Genomic DNA, 21066 nt, shown 5'->3' with positions numbered 1-21066 from the left:
ATAAAGGTTTGTGGTTTGTTTGTTTTTTAATAATGTCATCCCTAGCTACATTTTAGGGATGCCTGTTTTCTGACTTTCCTCCTGAAAAGATTATCCTCCATCTTCAAGGTAATACCATACTTCAGTTGCTGTTCTTAAGCCAAGAAAATAAAGCATTCCTTATGTTTACTACAATGTTGGTAATTTCTTAATCTTAAACTTCCACATCTCCTCTTGCAGGAACAGCAACTAGGAAAGTAGATGATGATGTTAAAGTTTTTGAATTATTGGCGGGGGGGAGAAACATCTTATCAATATGTTCACAGATGATGTGCTATTCCTTTCTGATCCTGAAACCTCATTACCTGCTGTTATGGACCAACTTGATATATATGGCAAGATATCTGGGTTCACCGTAAACTTCACCAAGTCTTAAGAACAATTCCGATACACACACCCCATCAAACCTACAACAGCATTGGCGCAAGTCAACTGGCCCAAATCTCTGTAAGATCAACTTTAAATACCCGGGAGTGAATACACCTAAGAATCTAAACCAGTGGGATTATACAAACTCAGACAAACTCAGACAGTCCTTTACAGCTCCAGCTGCTCTTTTTATTTCTTTTCTGTACAACCAACTAAGCTCTGCTTTGGGTATTTTTTTGTCACTTGAAATTAAAAATCAAATTTTAAAAACCAGAAATGTGAAGCCAAAAATGGGGTAGGGGGTGGGGAGTCAGGGAAGTGAGAGAGCAGCTGGGGAAACCCCAGCCAGCTACGTCCAAGGATGGGCAAAATATCTGTATAATCAGATTAAATATTTGAATCCTGAAAACTTAAGCTACACACACACACCATACATTTAAAGCACATTTGCACCCACCAAAGAATTGTGAGGGCTGTAGTTTGTTAATAATAATAATAATAATAATAATAATAATAATAATAATAATAATAATAATAATTTATACCCTGCCCATCTGGCACTCTGGGTGGCTTCCAACAAAAGAGTTAAAACATTAAAACATCAGTCATTAAAAACTTCCCTAAACAGGGCTGCTTTCAGATGTCTTCTAAACATCAGAAAGTTGTTAATTTCCTTGACATCTGATGGGAGGGTGTTCCACAGGGTGGGCATCCTGTGTTGTGTTAAGGGTGTTGGGAACTGTAAGCTCTGGAATAAAGATATGAAGTTTACTGCTTGTGTTGCCTTAAGAGAAAACATGGAAAAAATGATGTACAGATGGTACATCACCCCCGTAAAACTAGGAAAAATCTATAAGAATGGAGACAAAATGTGCTGGAGGTGTAAAAACAAGGAAGTAAGTTTCTACCACATGTGGTGGACTTGCGAAAAAATCAAGAAGTTCAGGGAGCTTGTTTATAATGAATTAAAAAAAATGTTTAAACACACTTTTGTTAAAAAACCTGAAAATTTCCTTCTGGGAATGATTGGCAATGAAATTAAGAAAGAGGACCAGATCTTATTCCAGTGTGCAACAACAGCTACTAGAATTTTAATCGCCCAAAATTGGAAATCAATTAATATCCCAACGGTAAGAGATTGGCAAAGTAAATTATTTGAATATTCAGAATTGGCAAAATTAACACAAAAAATTAGAGACCAGAAAGAAACAAAGTTTATTAAGGAATGGAACAAATTTATAACATATATTGAAGCAGATTTTAAAAATTCATAGAACCCTACGACATGCAGGAGCTTTAAAGATAAACTGCGGGAAAAATTGTACTACATAACCCAAAACCGAGGTGGAGGGAAGTCAATAACTTACATGTCTGTTTTTGTTTGTGGTTTTTTTTCTCTTATAATTTAGTTATGTTGTTTTTCTATGTATATATGTGGGTATCTGTGGGTATGAAAATCAATAAAGATAATTTTTTTTAAAAAAAGGGAACTGTAGCTCCATAAGAGGTATACCACCATTCCGAGGATCAATTTCTTTTTGGGGAGAGGTGTGCTTAAATGTATGGTGTATGTGCAGTTTTGGTACAACTGACCTTTTCTGAAACATTAGCGATTTATGTAGCGCAAAGAAGCAGGCAATTCCTAATTACTCCTACTGTGCTCTAATGCAATGTATTTGGGTAATTCGAGTAAGACAATTGTCCTTCTGGGTACCAACCATTATGACTTCATTGCTCAGGCTCAGGAAAAGAATGATAGGAAGCACTGCCAAGAAGAGACGGAAAGGCATCCATTAGGGCGGGATATTATATTATGTTACATTTTGTTTAATTGCATGGTGCCATTCATCCATATCAATGAGCAAGGATAATTGAGGGATACAGTGAAAAACAATGGATAACAATAAACTTCTTTAAAAAAAACAAAAACAATGAGTGACACAATCAACTAATGGTTGCCAATGAAGTTTTGACAATGAGCTTCTCCAAGAGGAGAGAGATACGGACTTTCACAATACAGTGGTACCTCGGTTTAAGAACACTCCTGTTTACGAACTCCGCAAAACCGGAAATAGTGTCCAGGTTTGCAAACTTTACTTCGGTCTAAGAATGGAATCCAAACAGTGGAAGGGCACCGGCGGTGGGAAGCCCCATTAAGTAAAGTGCGCCTCGGTTTAAGACCGGTTTTGGTTTAAGAACGGACTTCCAGAATGGATTAAGTTCGTAAACCGAGGCACCACTGTATCAGATGAAGAAACAGGAGTAGGTAATCAGGTATCACACAGATGCCCTAGACTACAATTTCCCTCAGCTTCCCCCATCATGGCCAATACTTAGGAGTGATGAGATCTATGGTGCAGAACACTTGAAGGGCACCAAACTGTCAGCCTCTGAAGCAGCGCAAAGAGAGGAACAAATGCTGGGCAGAAATCCACCAATGATAAGCATCTCTGAACTGCAGATAAAGTCAGGCAGGAGCTTTGAATCATAGAACTGTAGAGTAGGAAGGGATCCTGTGAGTCATCTAGTCCAACCCCCTGCAAGGCAGGAATCTCAACTAAAGCATCTATGGTAGATGGCCATCCAACCTCTGCTTAAAAACCTCTAGTGAAGGAGGTTTAGTTTAGTTGGAATCTCCTTTCTTGTAACTTAAAGCCATTGATTTGGGTCCTATCCTCCAGAGCAGGAGAGAACAAGCTTGCTCCATCTTCCTGACAGCCCTTGAGATATTTGACAATGGCTATCACATCTCCTCTCAGCCTCATCTTTTCCAACGCACAGTCTTCACAGAAAGGCTCTATTCCAATGGCATGAGTGTCATGACGACCGGTAGATTCTTATCTGCTACAGCCTTCATCTGCCTTCATAGCCGTTGTAACATACTGCTTGTTATCTTCTGTGCGTTCTGCTGTTGAGGACTTCTTGGGTCATTCTTTGTCTAGCTTCTCCCCCTTGACCTTACCACCTTGGGTGACCCTACTGGGAGTATAGGACTCCTGGGGCCTTTGCTCACAAGGATCATAGGAACGTGCAAGCCCACTTACCACGACAAGGTGAGGATCCAGCAAGTGTGCTAGGATATGCAACCAAGAGAGGAGGGGAGAAGAGATATGAGTTCATTCTCAAATCATGGTTTATAGGACTATTATATCTAAACTGCCTGATCTTCAAATAATAATAATAATGCCCACACTTTTTTTTTAGCTTCAAGAGAGTAAGTGGGGAAGAGACAAAATATAAACATGTTACTTAAACCTCAACCCATATTTTGCATCATGTTCTATTACAGTGCAGCTTTCGGATGAGATAATTAAGAAAGCAGAAGGTTTGGTGTGTCATGTTTCTCAGCCGAGAGTGAATTTTTACAGCCAAGGAAAACACCTGAAAAAATGTGGTTTGTAACGGAAATGCTGAGAGACGTTGCTGTCAAAGATGCTTTTAATTAAAGATTTGCCCAGTCCAAGGAGCTGATCTTAATGCAGACCTTTACTAAATGTCAAAAGAAAAGGAAGTGGGCCAGCCACTTTGCAGCTGTTTAAGCAGATGTCTTTACTGGAGAAGGGCCCACTTTTTGTACAAGTCACAGCACCTTAACTACTAAATTTGGTCAAAGAACGCCTTTCCCAGCCCAGATATTCAAACAAAATCTCAGGAGGAATTTCCCCTAACAGACTTATACTAGCCATGATGGCTGTGTCCAACATCAAATATCAGAGGCAGCATGCCTCTAAATATCAGTTACTGGGAATCTTGAATCTTAGAGCTGGAAGGGTTCATGAGGATCATCTAGTCTAGCCCCCTGGAATTCAGGAATCTTTCACCCGATGTTGGGTTCAAACCGACAAGTGATGTTAAACTAAGGTCCTGATTGCAGTTTCTAATAGGAATCTGGTTGACAATGAAGGACTAGATGGACATGTGATCTGATCAGACATGGGTCTTCTCATGTTCTCACACATTCATGTAAATGAATTAGGATCTTTGGCCAGCCATTTTAATGGTTAGGGTTGTATTGTTTTACATTTTATTGTGCTTCAATATACCATTGTGCACTGTCTTAATATTTGATGTGAGGTGACAATATATATTTTACAAATTTGCCCTTGAATGTTTGAACCAGCTCTCAGTTTCAAGTGATTATGAACCAATGCTGTAATTCAGAAATCATCTACTCTACAATATATAACACTACCTTATTTTGCAAAATACTTACAGGATATCATGACGGAGAGCGAATGAATATTTATTCTACATAGCTGTGCATTCGGGATATGAGGTTGATAGTTTAGATCCGGAATTATATATTCTTTAAACCAGGGGTGAGAAATGTGGTCCTTCAGATGTTGTTAGATTACAGCTTTCATCCTGGCTTGAGTTGATGAGAGTTAGGATTCCAACAACATCTGGATGGCCACAGGTTCCCCACTCTTACTTTCTACCTTTCTTAAATTAGCTCTTATGGTTCAGTTTTCCATGTTCCTTAGATGAAGAACCTTTCGTCAGACCAGGCACTTTTGACCTAAATCTATACCTCTTACAAATTGTTGTATCAGTAAATTCAATGTAAAGCTGGATGTGTATAAGATCTAACAAGAGAATCTTAACCATATCTATTCAGAAGTAAGTTTTATTGAACTCACTGGGGGCTTTCTCCCAGGTAAGCAGGATCAGAATCGCAACCTAAACCACTCCCTCTCATAGGTTATATTGTTGCTGTTGTTGCTTATACACATAACATTCACATCCATTATTCAACCCACTTCCATGGTGGGTTTCCCACACCTAATTGAGATTGCAAATTCCTTAAGGAATGTAGACTGCTGAATGTCAGCAGCCAGTGATATCAGCTGGATATATACAACATTTCTTACAAACCTATCTGATGCACATTTTGGGTGGGGGTAATGTCAGAGTAATTCAGCTGCTGAACCCATGAAACCAAGTAAGAATGTGCTAAGCAGCCAATATCTTTCTTCAGCTGTGTGGGCAACCACATTACATATTGAAGCCTATGGGCATTTAAGAAAGCACACTGAGTCAAAGGTTAGTTGCTCTGTATGCAGAACAAAAAACAAAAAACCCTATCTGACTCAGTTCCTCGGCTTAGCATAGCCTATCCTTTTAACCTTGGTGGTTAATGTAGGTGCCAGTGAACTAATGTAGGTAGAGCCAGCTGACAAATTCACACCCGTTGCAGAACTTTTAGGCGTACTCAGTTTTGTTTTTTATCCTGGTGGAAAACTCCAGAGTGTTCAGACTGCTATGTTGGGGCTTAATTACAAAACAAAAAACCCCAAAAACTTGGATTGGTACACAAGGAAGGAGCCACAGGGTTATGCCTGTATGCTCAGGCTGCTGTTGAATGCCTGCAGCAGACACTCCTTCCTCCCATGCTGGAGCCAACTTGAAGGAGGGAAGAGTGGGTGGAGAGAAGAGGCAGGGCTATCCCCACAAGCTGAGGCCGTCACTGCCTGCCAGCAAGTGACAGACATTCCCATTGTCCAATGCTGGATCTTGCTTGTTGTTGTTTTTAAAAAAGGGGGGGAGTGGAGGCATCCCTACACATTCCAAGTTGCTGTTGCCTGCCAGCAAGGTGGAGCTGATAGCAGGTGCTTCCATTGGCTCAGGGCAGAGCTTTCATGGATTTTGGGGGAGGAGGATGAGGAGGAGGAGAAGAAGAGTTTGGATTTGATATCCCACTTTATCATTACCCTAAGGAGTCTCAAAGTGGCTAACAATCTCCTTTCCCTTCCTCCCCCACAGCAAACACTCTGTGAGGTGAGTGGGGCTGAGAGACTTCAGAGAAGTGTGACTAGCCCAAGGTCACCCAGCAGCTGCATGTGGAGGAGCGGAGACACAAACCCAGTTCACCAGATTACGAGTCTACTGCTCTTAACCACTACACCACACTGGATGGGTGGGTGGGTGAGAGAGAGAGCGAGAGAGCGCTATTCATGTATAATTTGTGTGAGGTATGTAATTGTTGGGGGTGAGTGACGGAGGAAGGCAAGGAGAGGCAAATTCGATGTTTTCTGTGTGCATGTGAAAGAAAAGGGGGGATGTCTGCGAGGTCAATGTGCAGGAGAGGTGCCCTTGGATTGAGGGAGAGATCTATGTGTAGCCCGTGAGAGGAAGAGACTAGGAGATACCTATTTATGTATATGCTGAGTGCATGGATGCAAGAGGGAGTGTGGCTGACGATACTGTGGTACAGTACTATGGTACTATTGTGTGCGCATGTGCAGAAATATTGTATGATTGCCATAATCAAGGCCAGCATGAGTTGGGGCAGGGGGCAAGCAGCAACGACTCTCTCATTTTGTGCCTTTATTTATTTATTTATTTATTTATTTATTTAATTTATATATTGTCCTTCATCACAAGATCTCAGGGCAGGTGCTATGCCACACCCCCATGGCGGAAATGTTGTGCTGCACCACGCATCCTACAGCGGCCATTTTGCAATTGGTATACCCTTGCCATCACTCTCAATTTTTAATTCTTTATAACTCAAAGTAATGAACTTCACCTATTACACATATGAAACGTTACTTATTGTGTATTTTTAAATGTCAGCTTTTAAAAAGTTTGTCACAAATTCAATAGGGAAGGGGGGGGCAAGGAAGAAGGGAGCAATGGGAGAGGCATTTTATAATTCATCAAGATATGAGTGCCGACTCCTCATTTTTACACACACACAGCACTGCACATACCTGAATAACTATTAAAATGTGTGGTGTATGGGAAAAAAACTCCAAAGAATGTGGCCAGCTCTCCAAAATAAGCCACGCCATGACTGAAACTATATATATATTTCAGTTCTTTAAAGAGTGGGGGTACGTTGTGTGTTCTGACAACATCAAAGGTTCCTCATAGAAAGATGTTCATAAAAGCATGGCAAATAAATGTCTATTTGGAACTCCCCCAGGTGCACGACATATTCACAGAGACGGTTAAAGTTTCAAAAGGCTGAGGGGCTAACATAACCTTTACAAGCCTAGGTTTAGGGAACCCTTTCAAAAGGTTTCACCTCTCCTGCAGAAAGGTCCTTGTTAATCAATCAGTCTTCCAAACACCTGTGCACGTAGCCGCCACCTCCTTCAGATACCCTGACAGTATTTACATATCCTTTGTGGTGATGTAAGGCAACAAGGAAACCCAATACCGCAGCCTTGGAAAGCTACCAGAGCCCATGTCATTCATACTGAGCCCAAAATACACACACACACATAAGAAACAAATCACCCTTCTTCTGAAATTCAAGGTGCAAAGCAGCCATTTGGGGGACCAAATTACTAGCCAGCCACTTTGCGGCACTTGGAAAAGAGCCAGGCGTATTATGTAACCAAGTAAATATTTGCAGTTGGATAACTTTTAATGTTTGCACTCTTCAGAGTATTTATTCCCCAGACTCAGTACGAAGTAGCACAAAAGGAATAGGTAAGGTTACCACCTTATCTTACATGAGGGCTAGCAAGTGCTAGGAGATCTAAAAAAAAAAAAAAAAGTGAATGCTTTTTTAAGGCATTAGAAAGATGAGGTCAGAAATAAGTGATCAACAGTTTAAAGCACAATGGCAACCTACATTTATCTGAATGTAGGAGTCTAGCCATAGTGAATTCTGAACTGTATAGTTTGGAAATGAGCAGTGGATTTTTTAAACTCACAGATAAAAGCTTAGAATAATCAAGACAAAATTATAATGAATGGGACCATGTCAAGGTCTAAACAAAAACTGTCCCCAGTTGTCATTTAGTGCAAGGAAGAAGCTGGCATTGCCCCCAATTGCATGTTCTGTCCCATACCAAGTAGTGACGTGATGGGGGGTCATTAAGGCTATTGTACGGGAGGGAAAGGTTAACTCTTGTCCTCATGGGTCCAATTCTGAAGAGCCCCACAACTGTTCTTTGCAGTAAAAAAAACAACCCAAAACAGTGAACCATGCAAGACCAATCTGCCTGCTATAGACTAGCCTGAAATGCGCAACACTAAAAGGAACCAGTAGAAGTGTAATGTTAATAACCGGGGGGGGGGAGGGGGAAGAAATATACATGGATTGCTGGTGCAGGAAACCCAACTTTCATCACCTTGGATCTACAGAAATTTTCCAATCAAAGTTCTTATGGCAAATTTTCTTTGTACCACCCTGTGTCCCAAATGCATCATTGCACTTAGAGGCTAATCTTCTCTCGGTAGAATTATGGATCTGGTGTAGGACATTTAACTATTGGCTTCGCCTAAACTCAAATCCACCCGGTCTAATATCCCTAGTGCTGCAAGATTGTCACAAGAGCACCTGGACTAGAATTGTCTATCAAAAACTTCACTCTTGTGGTTTATCACCAAAACAGCTACTCACTTTGGGTTTTAGTAAAGCAAAGAGTCTAATTTGTCAGCGCCTAAATAATATCGAGCGTCAGAAGAACTTGGCACAATAAGGAAATTTTGCCCATGGTATGACTATTTCCCACCTTATCATTTTGACTCTCTGGCACCCTATCTGTATAACATAGCAATTCTAAAAACAGGCATGCTTTTACTCTCACAAGATTGAATGTATTGCCCTCGGCTGTACTTGAGGGATGATTCCAACAGATTCCAGACGAAAAAACGCTTATGTCCCTTTGGAGATGGCAGTACCGAATCAGTGGCGCATGCCCTTCTGGCTTGCACTCTTTATAAAGACTTGAGGAATGAGATTATCACCCCTCTTTTATTGTCTATTCCGGGTCGCCCAACCACTCCCACAGTGTCCTTTCTCTTGGCAGATCTAGACGAGCAGGTGACAGCAAAGGTTGCAAGGCTTTTAGCTTGGGCAATCAGACTAAGATCCACTATTTGACAATTGATTCATAACCCTAAAATGTATTTTATATACAGTGGTACCTCGGGTTACAGACGCGTCAGGTTACAGACTCCGCTAACCCAGAAATACTACCTCGGGTTAAGAACATTGCTTCAGGATGAGAACAGAAATCGTGCTCCGGCAGTGCGGCAGCAGCGGGAGGCTCCATTAGCTAAATTGGTACCTCAGGTCAGGAACCGTTTCAGGTTAAGAACGGACCTCCAGAACAAATTAAGTTCTTAACCTGAGGTACCACTGTAATTGACTCTTTATTTCTTTTCTTTGTATACCATATTGTTGTTTTATTGCTATGGCCGATGGCTGACGCAAATAAAGATTCATTCATTCATTCATCAGCTGGAATGCTCAGTTGGTTAGAGTGTGGTGCTGATAAGGCCAAGGTTGTAGGTTTGATCCCCGTATGGGACAACTGCATATTCCTGCACCCTTCCACCTCTATGATTCCATGAAAGCCCTCAGACCATAATATAGCCCACTGTCCTTTTCCCAACAGTGGCCAACTAGATACTTTTGGGAAGCCCACAAGTGTGGCATGTCATCAACTACCCTTTTCCCCATGGTTTGTACACCAGCATCATATCGTGATTAGCTATCACAGCTAACAAAATTTAAAGATCTCTCCTTCCAGGCTCTGTCTTCTAAAACCATCTAAGCCAGGTAGCTCTTGGATGCCCCCTCCTCATCGTGTGGCAGAAGACTCCGCAGATTAATCATTCCCACACTCACCTGCAAGTGTTGTTTTTTGACTCTTCGGGGCAGTAGTGATGGCAATGGCAAAACAGCTTCTTCTGGGGAGGAGATGCTGCTGTGCTCCCGCTATCTTCCTTCCTGGTTTCCATGTTCACCTTCCCGGAACTCCTCAAGGGCCTGCTGTCTAGAAAGTTTGCTGTAAAAGAAACAGAATGAAATAAAAGGTAAGTCGCTGGGCAGGAATGGCTGAGAGCGGTTTTCCGAAAGGCTTTTAAGGCTTTGTGAGCAACTGTTTGCTTGATCATGTGTGGATAGGTACAGTGGCGTAGCGTGGGTTGTCAGCACCCGGGGCAAGGCAAGTAATTTGTGCCCCCTAACCCGTGGATTTGCGCCCCCTAACCCGTGGATTTGCGCCCCCTAACCCCAGATGTTGCGCCCGGTGCAGCCAGCTCCCCCTGCACCCCCACGCTACACCACTGGATAGGTACAAAGAAACATAAGGTCTCCTACGCCAAAAATGACCATTGACATCACAAAGCGGCTCACAAACGAATTGCAATAACATAACATCACAGTACGGCATAAATCACGTAGAATAATTGACAAATCAAAAATTACAAATCATCACTAAAACAACCACCTTCCATAAAGCACGATTAACAAAACGACTACAAAAATAAGCTGAACAGTACAAACAAAAGTCGTATTATAAGATTTACAAAGCACCGCAGCATTCGTAACTCGCAAAACAATATTAACAACATTAACAAGCCAGCAACCAAAAACAAACTAGGCACTGTTGAAATTCACACACACACTTTCCCAACCGCCATGATTCAAAACCTTCCACTCATGCGCCTACACATAATGTCTGTGGCAGCAACTTTTTTTTTAAGCCGGCTAGGGCTTGGAGGGTGGGGTAAGGCAGGTAGAAACAGCCACTGCCTGATGGTCAGCACAAAGTCTTACCCCCCTTACCTATTATCATCATTATCATTACTATTACTATTATTCATATCCGACCTTTTTTTCCTGACAGGGACTCAATGCGGCTGACAGCTAAAATAGAAACAACTTAAAAATACTGTATTTTTCGCTCTATAAGACGTACCCAACCATAAGACGCACCTAGTTTTTAGAGGAAGAAAACAAGAAAAAAAATATTCTGAATCCCTGAAGCCAAAACAGCAAGAGGGATTGCTGCGCAGCCTGCATTCGCTCCATAAGACACACACACATTTCCCCTTACTTTTTAGGAGGGAAAAGGTGTGTCTTATAGAGCGAAAAATATGGCACATGGGGAAATGTAACTTATACTGGTCTACAACCGCAATAAAGATTTGTTGTTGTTGTTGTTGTTGGGGGGGGGGAATAACCATTAAAAACTTGGTAAACATCAACCCACCAGCCCTTTCTTTAAAAACTGTCATTAAAATCTGTTGGGACAAGTACCTGCTGTCAGAAAGAAGTACAGCAAGGATGGAGCCAGATTAGTCTCTTTAGGGAGGGACTTCCACAGTCTGGGAGGAGCCACCAAGAAGGAGAGGAGATGTGTGCTCTCAAGAGTTCATCACATGGCCCCTGGGATACTCTCCCAGATACCATAAGGTTGCAGGAGAGGATTCATAGTGTTGCAAGACCCATGTTGGAAACTGGCCCATTCTAGCCTCCCCTACCCCATTAGTTTTCTAAGTGAATGGCTGGTGAAAGTGGCTTTCAATGTCTTAAGAACATTCAGATGTGGAAAGCTTCATGGTGATCTGCAGATAGAAAGGCCTGTAGCATGAGCTATTTCTAAATGCATTGTTCAATGTTTTGCTGGGAAACATTTGTCCCTCAATACAGGGCACAGTAACAGGTAGATTATTCTTCTGGCTTCTTTGGGTGGTGGGGGGGAATTGTTTGGTATTTTAACCATAATAACTTTAGATTTTGAGCACATATTGCCTTCAGCCTATGAGCAGCAATTACCATTTGGTTCCAAGCATTTCTTTTATACTACTTCTTTCTGGGTGGGGAAAAAGAAGCTTTCTCTCTTGCTCTCTCGATTATTTTGGATTAGGATATTTTAAAATCCAGCCTACACAGGGAAATTCAGCATCAACAGATGTTCACTTTCTGGGTCAGTGGAACAGAGCCTTTTAAAACCAAGTCCCCCTTTTCTTCAGCAGATATGCACAAAGCTAGGATTGTGACTGAGTTACATTGTTATTCATGGACAGAGAATGAACTTTTAAAAATGTTCTAGGCAGAGGTTTCAGACATCTGGCTCATGATGCAACAGAGCTAAATAAAATATATTAATAGTAAAGAAGAATAAAAATACCAGTCTTCTTTCATCCACACCATGATACTTTTATAACTAAATTTATCTACCTTCTGGGGCAATTTCATTCTCTCTCTCTCTCTCTCTCTCTCTCTCTCTCTCTCTCTCTCCCTACACACACACACACACACACACACACACACTCTCTTCTCTGGCTCTTATTACTTAGTTACGTTGTTATTCATGAACAAACAGTGAACTATTTAAAATGTTCCAGGCAGAAGTTATAAATAATATACAATAATGTGTAAATAAAATTATTTAGGACAAAGTCCAGCCAAAGTTAGACATGTTTTACATCCTGTGAAATTAAATGGGAGAGTTTTAACTTGAAATTAAGTATCTCCCATTTAAATCAATGGGGATCGATACTGTCTCCTATCACAGAATTGTAGAGTTGGAAGAGATCCCAAGGGTCAGTGCAGGAATCTTAACACAGAATATTATTATTATCATTGCATTCCTGAAAAATTACCAAATTGTTGAACAATTTTCAGTTGCTGAAGTATTTCCTTCTATTATACAATATCAGGAAGTCCCCGGCTGTAGTTCTGAATGCACGAGAGCACAATCAACAGCCTGATTATATCTGAACAAGTCAAATTACATCCTAAAAAATGACTGCTTTTATGGGAAAGGGAAATATTAACTGCTTTAACTCCCTATATTTTTCAGGCATCAGATAAAGGAATTTCCACAGGATATTGTTGGCAACCAATCAGTGACAGAACAGCAGCACAGAAGGAAAGTGCAATAAATTATCCCTCTGAAACCACAGCCACAGCCAACTGTATAAAGCAGTTCTGAGAGGGACAGTAAAATAAAAAGTTTCACTGATAAGGTTTCATTGGCAACGATCATGTGCTGAATAAGGCATGGGCTAGCTACCTCTCCATAGTTCATGGAATGATAAAACTGAGAAGCGATCTTAACAAAGGCACCTTATGTCAGATATTCAAAATGAAATTTTGGGGTTAGGAATTTTATTTTTAAAATCTGTCCTCAATTTAGCAAGTGGAATGCTAGGGGTTGAGGCACTTAACTCAGGGTCCTGTTCATAACTCAGGGTCCTGTTTCCTGTTCATAATGAGGCATAGCAGAGACTGTGGTGTCTTTACAATATATGGTTTATACACAACCTGAGACTACGATGGAGGGATTCACAGCATTACTACTACAAGAGGGTCTTGCTTCTCCCATGGGTGCAGCCTTGGATCCAAGCAGAAATCAACCACTGAACTCTAACCTTCCCTCCAGCTTTCAACCTTTAACTAGCCTGCAACCTTCTTTTCTCAAGATCACATCACAGCCAACTCAAACTCTTTGCCTTTGTCTTCTATCTAAGAGTTGGAAGAGGGATCCCACCCACTTGCCATCTGGCACAGAGCCTTATCCCTTGTTTTCTCAATGGGCCATCACCTTTCCTTTGTTTTCCTAATGGCTCATCTCCCAGGTGATTGAGTCATGAGGAAACTAGCCCAACTTACTTAGCTTTCAGCATTTGCTTGGTACAGGGATTAAGTGTCTGGCACCCACAAACTCTATTCCCGTGTGTGTGTGTGTGTGTGTGTGTGTGTGTGTGTGTAAAAGATCTCCATGGTATTTTTTCTTGGGGGGGGAGCAGGAACCAGAAGGAGAGTGGTTGTGTGTATCAGTTTGATATGGAACCTGTTTCAGGGGCAGAAAATGTGTCTAAAGGAAATGGTAATTAAATAGAACAACAATAGAACAACATAGAACAACAATAATAAACCTGCGGTCAAGGAGCAACACTATGTAATTTGCTCAATCAATTAAAACAGTACAAACACATTTATGCTTTTCAGAAATGCACAACAGCTGTTAAGCTTCGCAGTGGTGGAAGCACATTGACTTCTGAATCTTCCAACAAGAATACAGAGGAATCCATTTGGTCTTTTGGCAGCAAGCCACAAATTTCAGAGGAGGGAAAGCCCTGCCTTTGATTAGGAAAAAAAATTGCTGTGTCAACTATCTACTAACTGCACTGCACTTGATATTAGCCAAAAGGCCAAGAAGCAACAAATTCATCCATTCCTAGATGTGGGTAAAGGTAAAGATGCCCCTGACCGTTAGGCCCAGTTGCAGATGACTCTGGGGTTGCGCGCTCATCTCGCTCTATAGGCCGAGGGAGCCGGCGTTTGTCTGCAGACAGCTTCCAGGTCATGTGGCCAGCATGACTAAGCCGCTTCTGGTGAACCAGAGCAGCGCACGGAAACACCGTTTACCTTCCCGCCAGAGTGGTAGCTATTTATCTACTTGCACTTTGACGTGCTTTCAAACTGCTAGGTTGGCAGGAGCAGGGACCGAGCAACAGGAGCTCATGCCGTCACGGGGATTCAAACCACCGACCTTCTGATCAGCAAGCCCTAGGCTCTGTGGTTTAGACCACAGTGCCACCCATGTCCCTCCTAGATGTGGGTGGGAAGGGAATAACCTATACAAGATTCTATTTCTGCTTTTGCACACGCAAACATTTCCCTTTAACTTCTCTTATCTGAAGCTTAAGGAAGGAAACCATTCTAAAATAGGAACGTATTAATAGCCAGGTCTATAAAACCAGCTGAGCCTGACCGCTTGGGCATATAAGCTGATTCATGAGGACTGTTCAGACATTGCTTGGTCTTTTTAACTAGGAAAAAGTGGGAGGTCTTGGATTTCTAGGTTTCCTTCCCCATCCCTCTACCTTTCGCTCATCACAGGGGGAAAAACAACAAATGCATGGGGAGAGCCTACATTTGTTTGAGAAATGTCTACAAGGACATCAGGCTTCATGTGCCCCAACTGCCCTTACTTCCTGTGCCCCTTAGAAAACCACTAGCCCAATTCAAGAATTCAGCCTGACCACAGGAGGGTTAATTGTGTGGCCCCACCCCAATGTCCCCTGCACACAAGGCACACTCTCTCCTCCTGTCCTTCATGTGTTTAGCATAAAAGCCTGAAGGCAGCTTCTAACTATGTTCAGCTGAACATGGCTGGAGACCTTCCATGTGATTGGGAAATCTGTGCTATTTGGAGGTTTCTAACTGATCAATGTGCAAAGGACTCAGAAGGGCTCAGATGAATGGGGACACTTTGGGTAGGGGCCTGTGTGAAAATACAGAAATGCAAGGCGATGTGCACAATAACATCGTCTTAGCCCCACAGGTAGTTGCACTTCAATTAAATGGCATTCTCCGGTCATGTGTGCCCAGGCCTGATCCTTTGTAAAAAGCCACTGAACCTCTCCCCTACCCCTGCAAAGAGGATAAACTCAAAAGCTCATTCTTCCTCATTTTCCCCCTTCCCTAAAGTATTCTGTAAAGGTTTTTTTGGGGGGGTTGGTTTTTTTTTAAAGCTGACCTATTCTACTTACATTCAATTTCCGTAGGCTTCTTATATCCTTGCCAGATTCCTCCCTTGGAGGAGAACCATGTGACAAAGCAGTAAACTACGGCTGCTAAGGGGCTTCCATTAACAAAACAGAGCTCCGTATGTTGGGTTAATCCTGCACCTGTGATCTGTTATTCAGCAGTTAAGAAATGCAACCCAGGCTGTCGTTGCCCTAATGCAGTTCAGCTGTTGCCCCTACCCCACTGGGCCCCTAGAATTCTCTTTGATTGTATAGTTGGCAAGCAAGAAATAGTCCAACCAGGCACAGAACTACATGAGGGGAAAGGGGAAAGGAAAAGGAAAGCCTCACATTAGAGAGAATGGTTGGCTTTCTGCTCATTCACCATTCCTTACCATTTCCAGATGGGTTAAAAGCTTCTCACTGAACCTACATGTGAACTGTCGCACTGCAGCTTTTAAAGTCCAGAGCTCTTTTTTTTGCCAAAGGAAATTTGTCTGATTGTTTTTTAAGTGGCATTTTTATAGTACTTACATAAGAGTATGATATACCAAGGTGTGTGGCAATATTAGTCAGTGCTAATACTCAACAAGAATAACACTCTGCACAGCACTTAGAAATATTTTCAATATATTAAACAGTGTAGAAATTAAATAGCCCTCCTTCAAATGATCGTAATAAATTACAAACAAAAATTGGTATATTTTTATTCTGTTTTGCAGTGTTACATGAACAGATTCCAAAGAGTAATGCGGGACCTAACTAGGATGACTCCTTCCCTCATTGGATATGAACTATGGACACATCCATCTATACCAGGATGAATCTTTAGCCAAAATATAAAAGGTGAAGAAGGAAATGGAAATATAGATTCCTTTTATTTCTGCAGGCATAATTCTCCCAATGCATTTATACAGGGGTTTAATTGTCCTCATAGCTGACTCTGTATGTCCTCCAGATGTTGCACTCCCAATTCCCATCAGCCCCAGCCAGAATGCCAATGGTCAAGGATGATGAGAGTTGTAGTCCAGCAATACATGGAGGTCACAGGTGAGACGGCCCTGTTGTATGCAATATGTGCAGGCGCTAAAGACTAATCTGTGTGGATCAGGTGTAGAACATATACATATTCAAATGCATTTTAAAGTACCCATGCACACAGACCCTATTATTCCCACTGTTTTCAGCTGTAAAATAAGCTATGCTACTGTTTTTCGGAAAGCTTAAACCAATGGGAATATGACAGTGTTGCTCTGTTGTTGATATTGGTGGGAAATGCAAGCCAGGTCTGTCCCATTCTCTTCCAATTCCTATATGCAACAATATTTTTTCCCTAAGGGTGGGAACTCTTTTTCAAGCCTCATAGCTGTTGGGAAGGGAGTGAGATTTTCAGGGGGGGTGCAGCTGGAGAAGGAAGAGATAAACCTCTCTTTCCAACAGATACCACTGAGAACAGGGACTCCCTATGCTTGTAGTTACTTGAAGAGAATAAGAGAAAATGAAGCTGTACACTACACATGGAAGCAAATATGTCGTTTGGTTTTGAGTTTGTTTTCAACTTGTGGCTTCAAGTGTTCAAGCTTTTTTTATTTTTTTCTAATCTTAACTTTTTTATGTTCTATGGAAGCACATGCTTCCATAGAAAATGCTGTCCCCAATAGGACACCACATGGTCCGTCTTCATCCATGGTGCATGTAGTGTAGAAGGGGGATATTCTGAGTGGTAGGTGATGCTCTTAGGGTGAATGCAGCTTGTGCTGGTGCCACATTGCATTTCATGTGGTTTCTCCTGGGCAGTGGGGTCTCGGTAGCATCCTATGAAAAGGAGAAAGTGGAAGAAGCAAAGCAGTCTCTACTTGCCCAGCTCTGCCTGTGCATTCTTTAAGGACAGAGCAGATATTTCCAAACTGCTCGTGTTGGTGACACACTTCTGTAGACATGCATCATTTCACAACATAGTAATTCAGTTTTACTAGCAAACCAAAGTTTAAACTAACGCCATTCCAGCCCCGGGTGGAGAGCAGGGAGCATACACGCCACACGCTGCAGCTGATGCACTAACCTGTCACGACACACAGTTTGGAAATCTCTGGACTAGAGGATACTGTGCGCTCGCTCGCTCACTTCTCGGGCTTCAATGCTTTGATTTCCTCCCTCATCTTCTGTCCCCACAGGGGAAACCAACAGCATGCCCAAACTCAGAGCCATGGGACCCAAACAACCCATCCACCACCTTTAGAACATTGGGAAATACCATGACAACAGTCTACACCGAATACAGTATTGAGATGTCTATAGCTGGAGAGTACAATGTAGTCAATTATCCTGATACGTGCAACTGTTTTAGCACTGCTGGCTTGAACTCAGGTTGCCTTCATATTCATAAGCTGAGCAGTTCAGTGACAGTAAGTTAGCTGTGTCTGAGGACCTTATTCTGCTCCTAATTAATGCAACAGAGCAGTGAGAGCCATGGCTACAGGCGCCAGCACATCCAAACTACCCACATGCTGTTTGGAGGACTTTCTCTTTCTGCAAAGTTCACTGTCTCCTAACTTGTTCTAGACAACAGATCAGTAGTTATGTATAAGCCAGCAGATCAGATCACACTGTTTTGTCTAGAAAAGGCAAGGCAGAAATGTGCTGACGCTTCTTTCAGGAACTATTAAACTACAAACAGTGCTTGAAAGCTACTTATCTGCATTTTTAGAATAAGCAGGAGAAGGCACTCACTTTAACACACTACGTAAAATATGCTGCAGACTGTCAAATCATTTAAAATTTGCATTTGTTTTTAAAAAGAGTGATATCGCTTTTGATTAACGCAGTCCCGCCCCACAAAAACATCAAACATGCATATTCTATGAACATTTATTTAGGATATTGAGAACGAAAAGTGCAACTCAAGTAGCAGAAGTGCAGAATGGGTTTCAAGCAACTGCTATGTCAAGGGCACTTAAAAATGCACAAGGATATCTCAGTTTAGAAATGTTAACATATAAACGTACAGCGAGTCCGCAATGCTCCGTGACCTTGTTTGAAAATGGGGTCAAGATATAGCACCATAAGATAAATGCCCATGCATTAATTTTCAGAAATCAGCAGCACATACTATGCTCTGGAGACATTAAAAGATTTTCAAAGCAAAGCCTCTCCTCTTCCCGGAGGCTTTGTGAGCAGGTCTCGCTTCCCACGCTTCACAGGGGGCGTGGATGGCCCACTGCGTCACAAGGAGTCCTGGGCCCATGTCATGCCCTCAGCCAGCCAATCCGGCTGGCTGGGGGGCATGGTTTGCCACTCTTAAGTGAATGCAGGACCGTGGCTCAGCCTGTTTGTTTCCTGCACGCACGGATCTCCCACCCTCCCTTCCTCTATTCTCATGCATTCAACAGCTGACCTTGCTATGGACCTTGGTTGGTCGCCTGTTGAAGGGACCTGGTAGGAATTTTTTCCACTTGGCAAATTGGCACCAGCCATTTGGTTTTTCACCTACCTCATAGCAAATCGTCACAATTTTGTAAGGTTTGGCGGTTAGGCATTGGAAAATACATTGTGTGTTGGAGGGGAGGTTGTGGCCATCACCTACCCCTCCCCTTGAAGGGTATTCCATTAAAGGAATCCAGTGGTCGTGGTTCCTGTCCGATGCCCAGGTGGTGGCTAGGGCCATGGCACAACCCTCCGGTGACTCTAGGGGAGAGCTCCCAGTTGATTTGCATCAACAGGCTCCCCCTACAGGTCGTTAACCCTTGTGTGACTTGCTGCAGGGCGAGAAAGAGTCAAGTACAGTCTGTTCAGATCCAATGCCTAAGCCAATACCACTCACATCCAATAAAGTTGTTGCCATTTTTAGCCCATTAACCTAAAACACTGGTGTCCATGTGTCTTATTTCATAATGAAGCAGGAGGTGGGGCCTCGACTCACAACCAATTAGCCTGGACTTTAACTCAGTTCAGTCTGATTCTGTTACACACTCAACAAATTAATCAGATAAATCCAAGAAAGAGAGACACAGCTAATGCCTGGGCTTGGCCTTCTGATATCTACCCCTTACCCATGCCAAGCAATTCACTCTTCCTCCAGAGGGTGTGGTAGGTAACAATGGAGTGCTCTAATGGAGTGCTCCATGCACACTGTAAGCACTGTTTGTAATGGAGTGCATGGGCCTATGGGAATCACCATGAAGATCTGCAGCAGATCTTGCCGAACCTCATCTCATTATAGTAAAGAAAGCAGCCCGCTCTGTGGTGACACCTATCCTGTGGCATGCCCCCTTGAAGATTAGAAAGGCACAAACACACTGCTGGGTGTTTCCAGAGTGCATTGAAAACTATATCCTTGCTCAGGCATTCCCATGCTGTTGACGCCAGCTTGTAGTACCCGGATTATTGTAGCTGATATGAATATTCTACTGGTATGTATGGATTTTTAAATAATTCCCTTGGTTATTTTAATATTTCTATTTAGTTTTATGTAAATAAAAAATGTATGTGGAAATGAAGCTTTAGGGTGTATGCAAATGCCATTGGGATTATGTGTGTCACCAATTTAGCGAGTCCAAGAAGAAAGGTCCATTTAATTCAGCATCTTGCTTCCTCAACAGCTTTCTTCCACTGTTGTCCCCTAGCAGTAGACATTCAGTGGCACAATATCTGTAAACCTAAAGATTCCACATTTATCATATATTAACAAAATAGTAGTTTTCACAAAAAAGTGTCCAAAGTGACTAAGAAGACCCAAACATCCAAAAACGCAACATTAAAACAAATGAAATCCTACCAGTCATCATGACAAATAGCCGCTCTCCTCAAATATGTGTAATCTCCTTTTAGAATCACTACAATTAGTGGCAGCAAGCACCATAAATTTAATTGTGCATTGTGTGCAGAATTACGTTTGTCTGCTCTGAACCTCCTGCCAATCAATTTAATTGGATGACCCTGAGTTGACGTTTTTGTGGAGCTATTCATCATGACCCCGGGATCACTTGCCTGGTTGGTTACCATTAGTTCAGACACTATCAGTGTATATATTAATTTAGGATTGTTGTTTCTTGGGAATCGCAAGTAGGGAGAGTGGTGCTGCACAGAACGTCTTGCTTGTGAGATTCCTATAGGCAAATGAATGGCCACTGTGAGTACAGCATGCTGGATTAGATGGGCTTCTTGGCCTGATCCAGCAGCCTCTTCTTGTTTTCCTGCAATTCGGATGTTACATGTGGGTCCCTTAGACATGCAGAAGTGGCAATTCTTGCTTAAAGCTGCCCAGAATGGCTGGGGTAAGCTGGTCAGATGGGCAGGGTACAAATAATAAATTGTTGTTGTTGAATAAATACAAATGAATGGTGGATCTAAATGGCCTATTGGAGTGCCAATGCAGTGGGAAAGACCCATGCAATCAGACTTACCCATGCAATTATTAGCTCTGGCTGT

General features: G+C 42.2%; 1 protein-coding gene across 3 annotated transcripts in view; it reads right to left on the bottom strand.

Moving 5' to 3' along the window:
- The window catches only part of BMPR1B (bone morphogenetic protein receptor type 1B), a 215194-nt gene that overhangs the window by 27455 nt on the left and 166673 nt on the right, over positions 1 to 21066 (bottom strand). For all 3 annotated transcript variants that reach the window (XM_081925070.1, XM_081925071.1, XM_081925072.1), the window contains one exon: positions 10001 to 10160. In XM_081925070.1, coding sequence (XP_081781196.1) covers positions 10001 to 10160 — 160 coding nt within the window. The remainder of the gene's footprint in view (positions 1 to 10000; positions 10161 to 21066) is intronic.

Source organism: Podarcis melisellensis (assembly GCF_964234715.1).
Source record: "Podarcis melisellensis genome assembly, chromosome: 9".
Lineage (NCBI taxonomy): Eukaryota > Metazoa > Chordata > Lepidosauria > Squamata > Lacertidae > Podarcis > Podarcis melisellensis.
The sequence above is the reverse complement of the archived record's forward strand: the minus strand, read 5'-3'. Positions and strand labels throughout refer to the sequence as shown.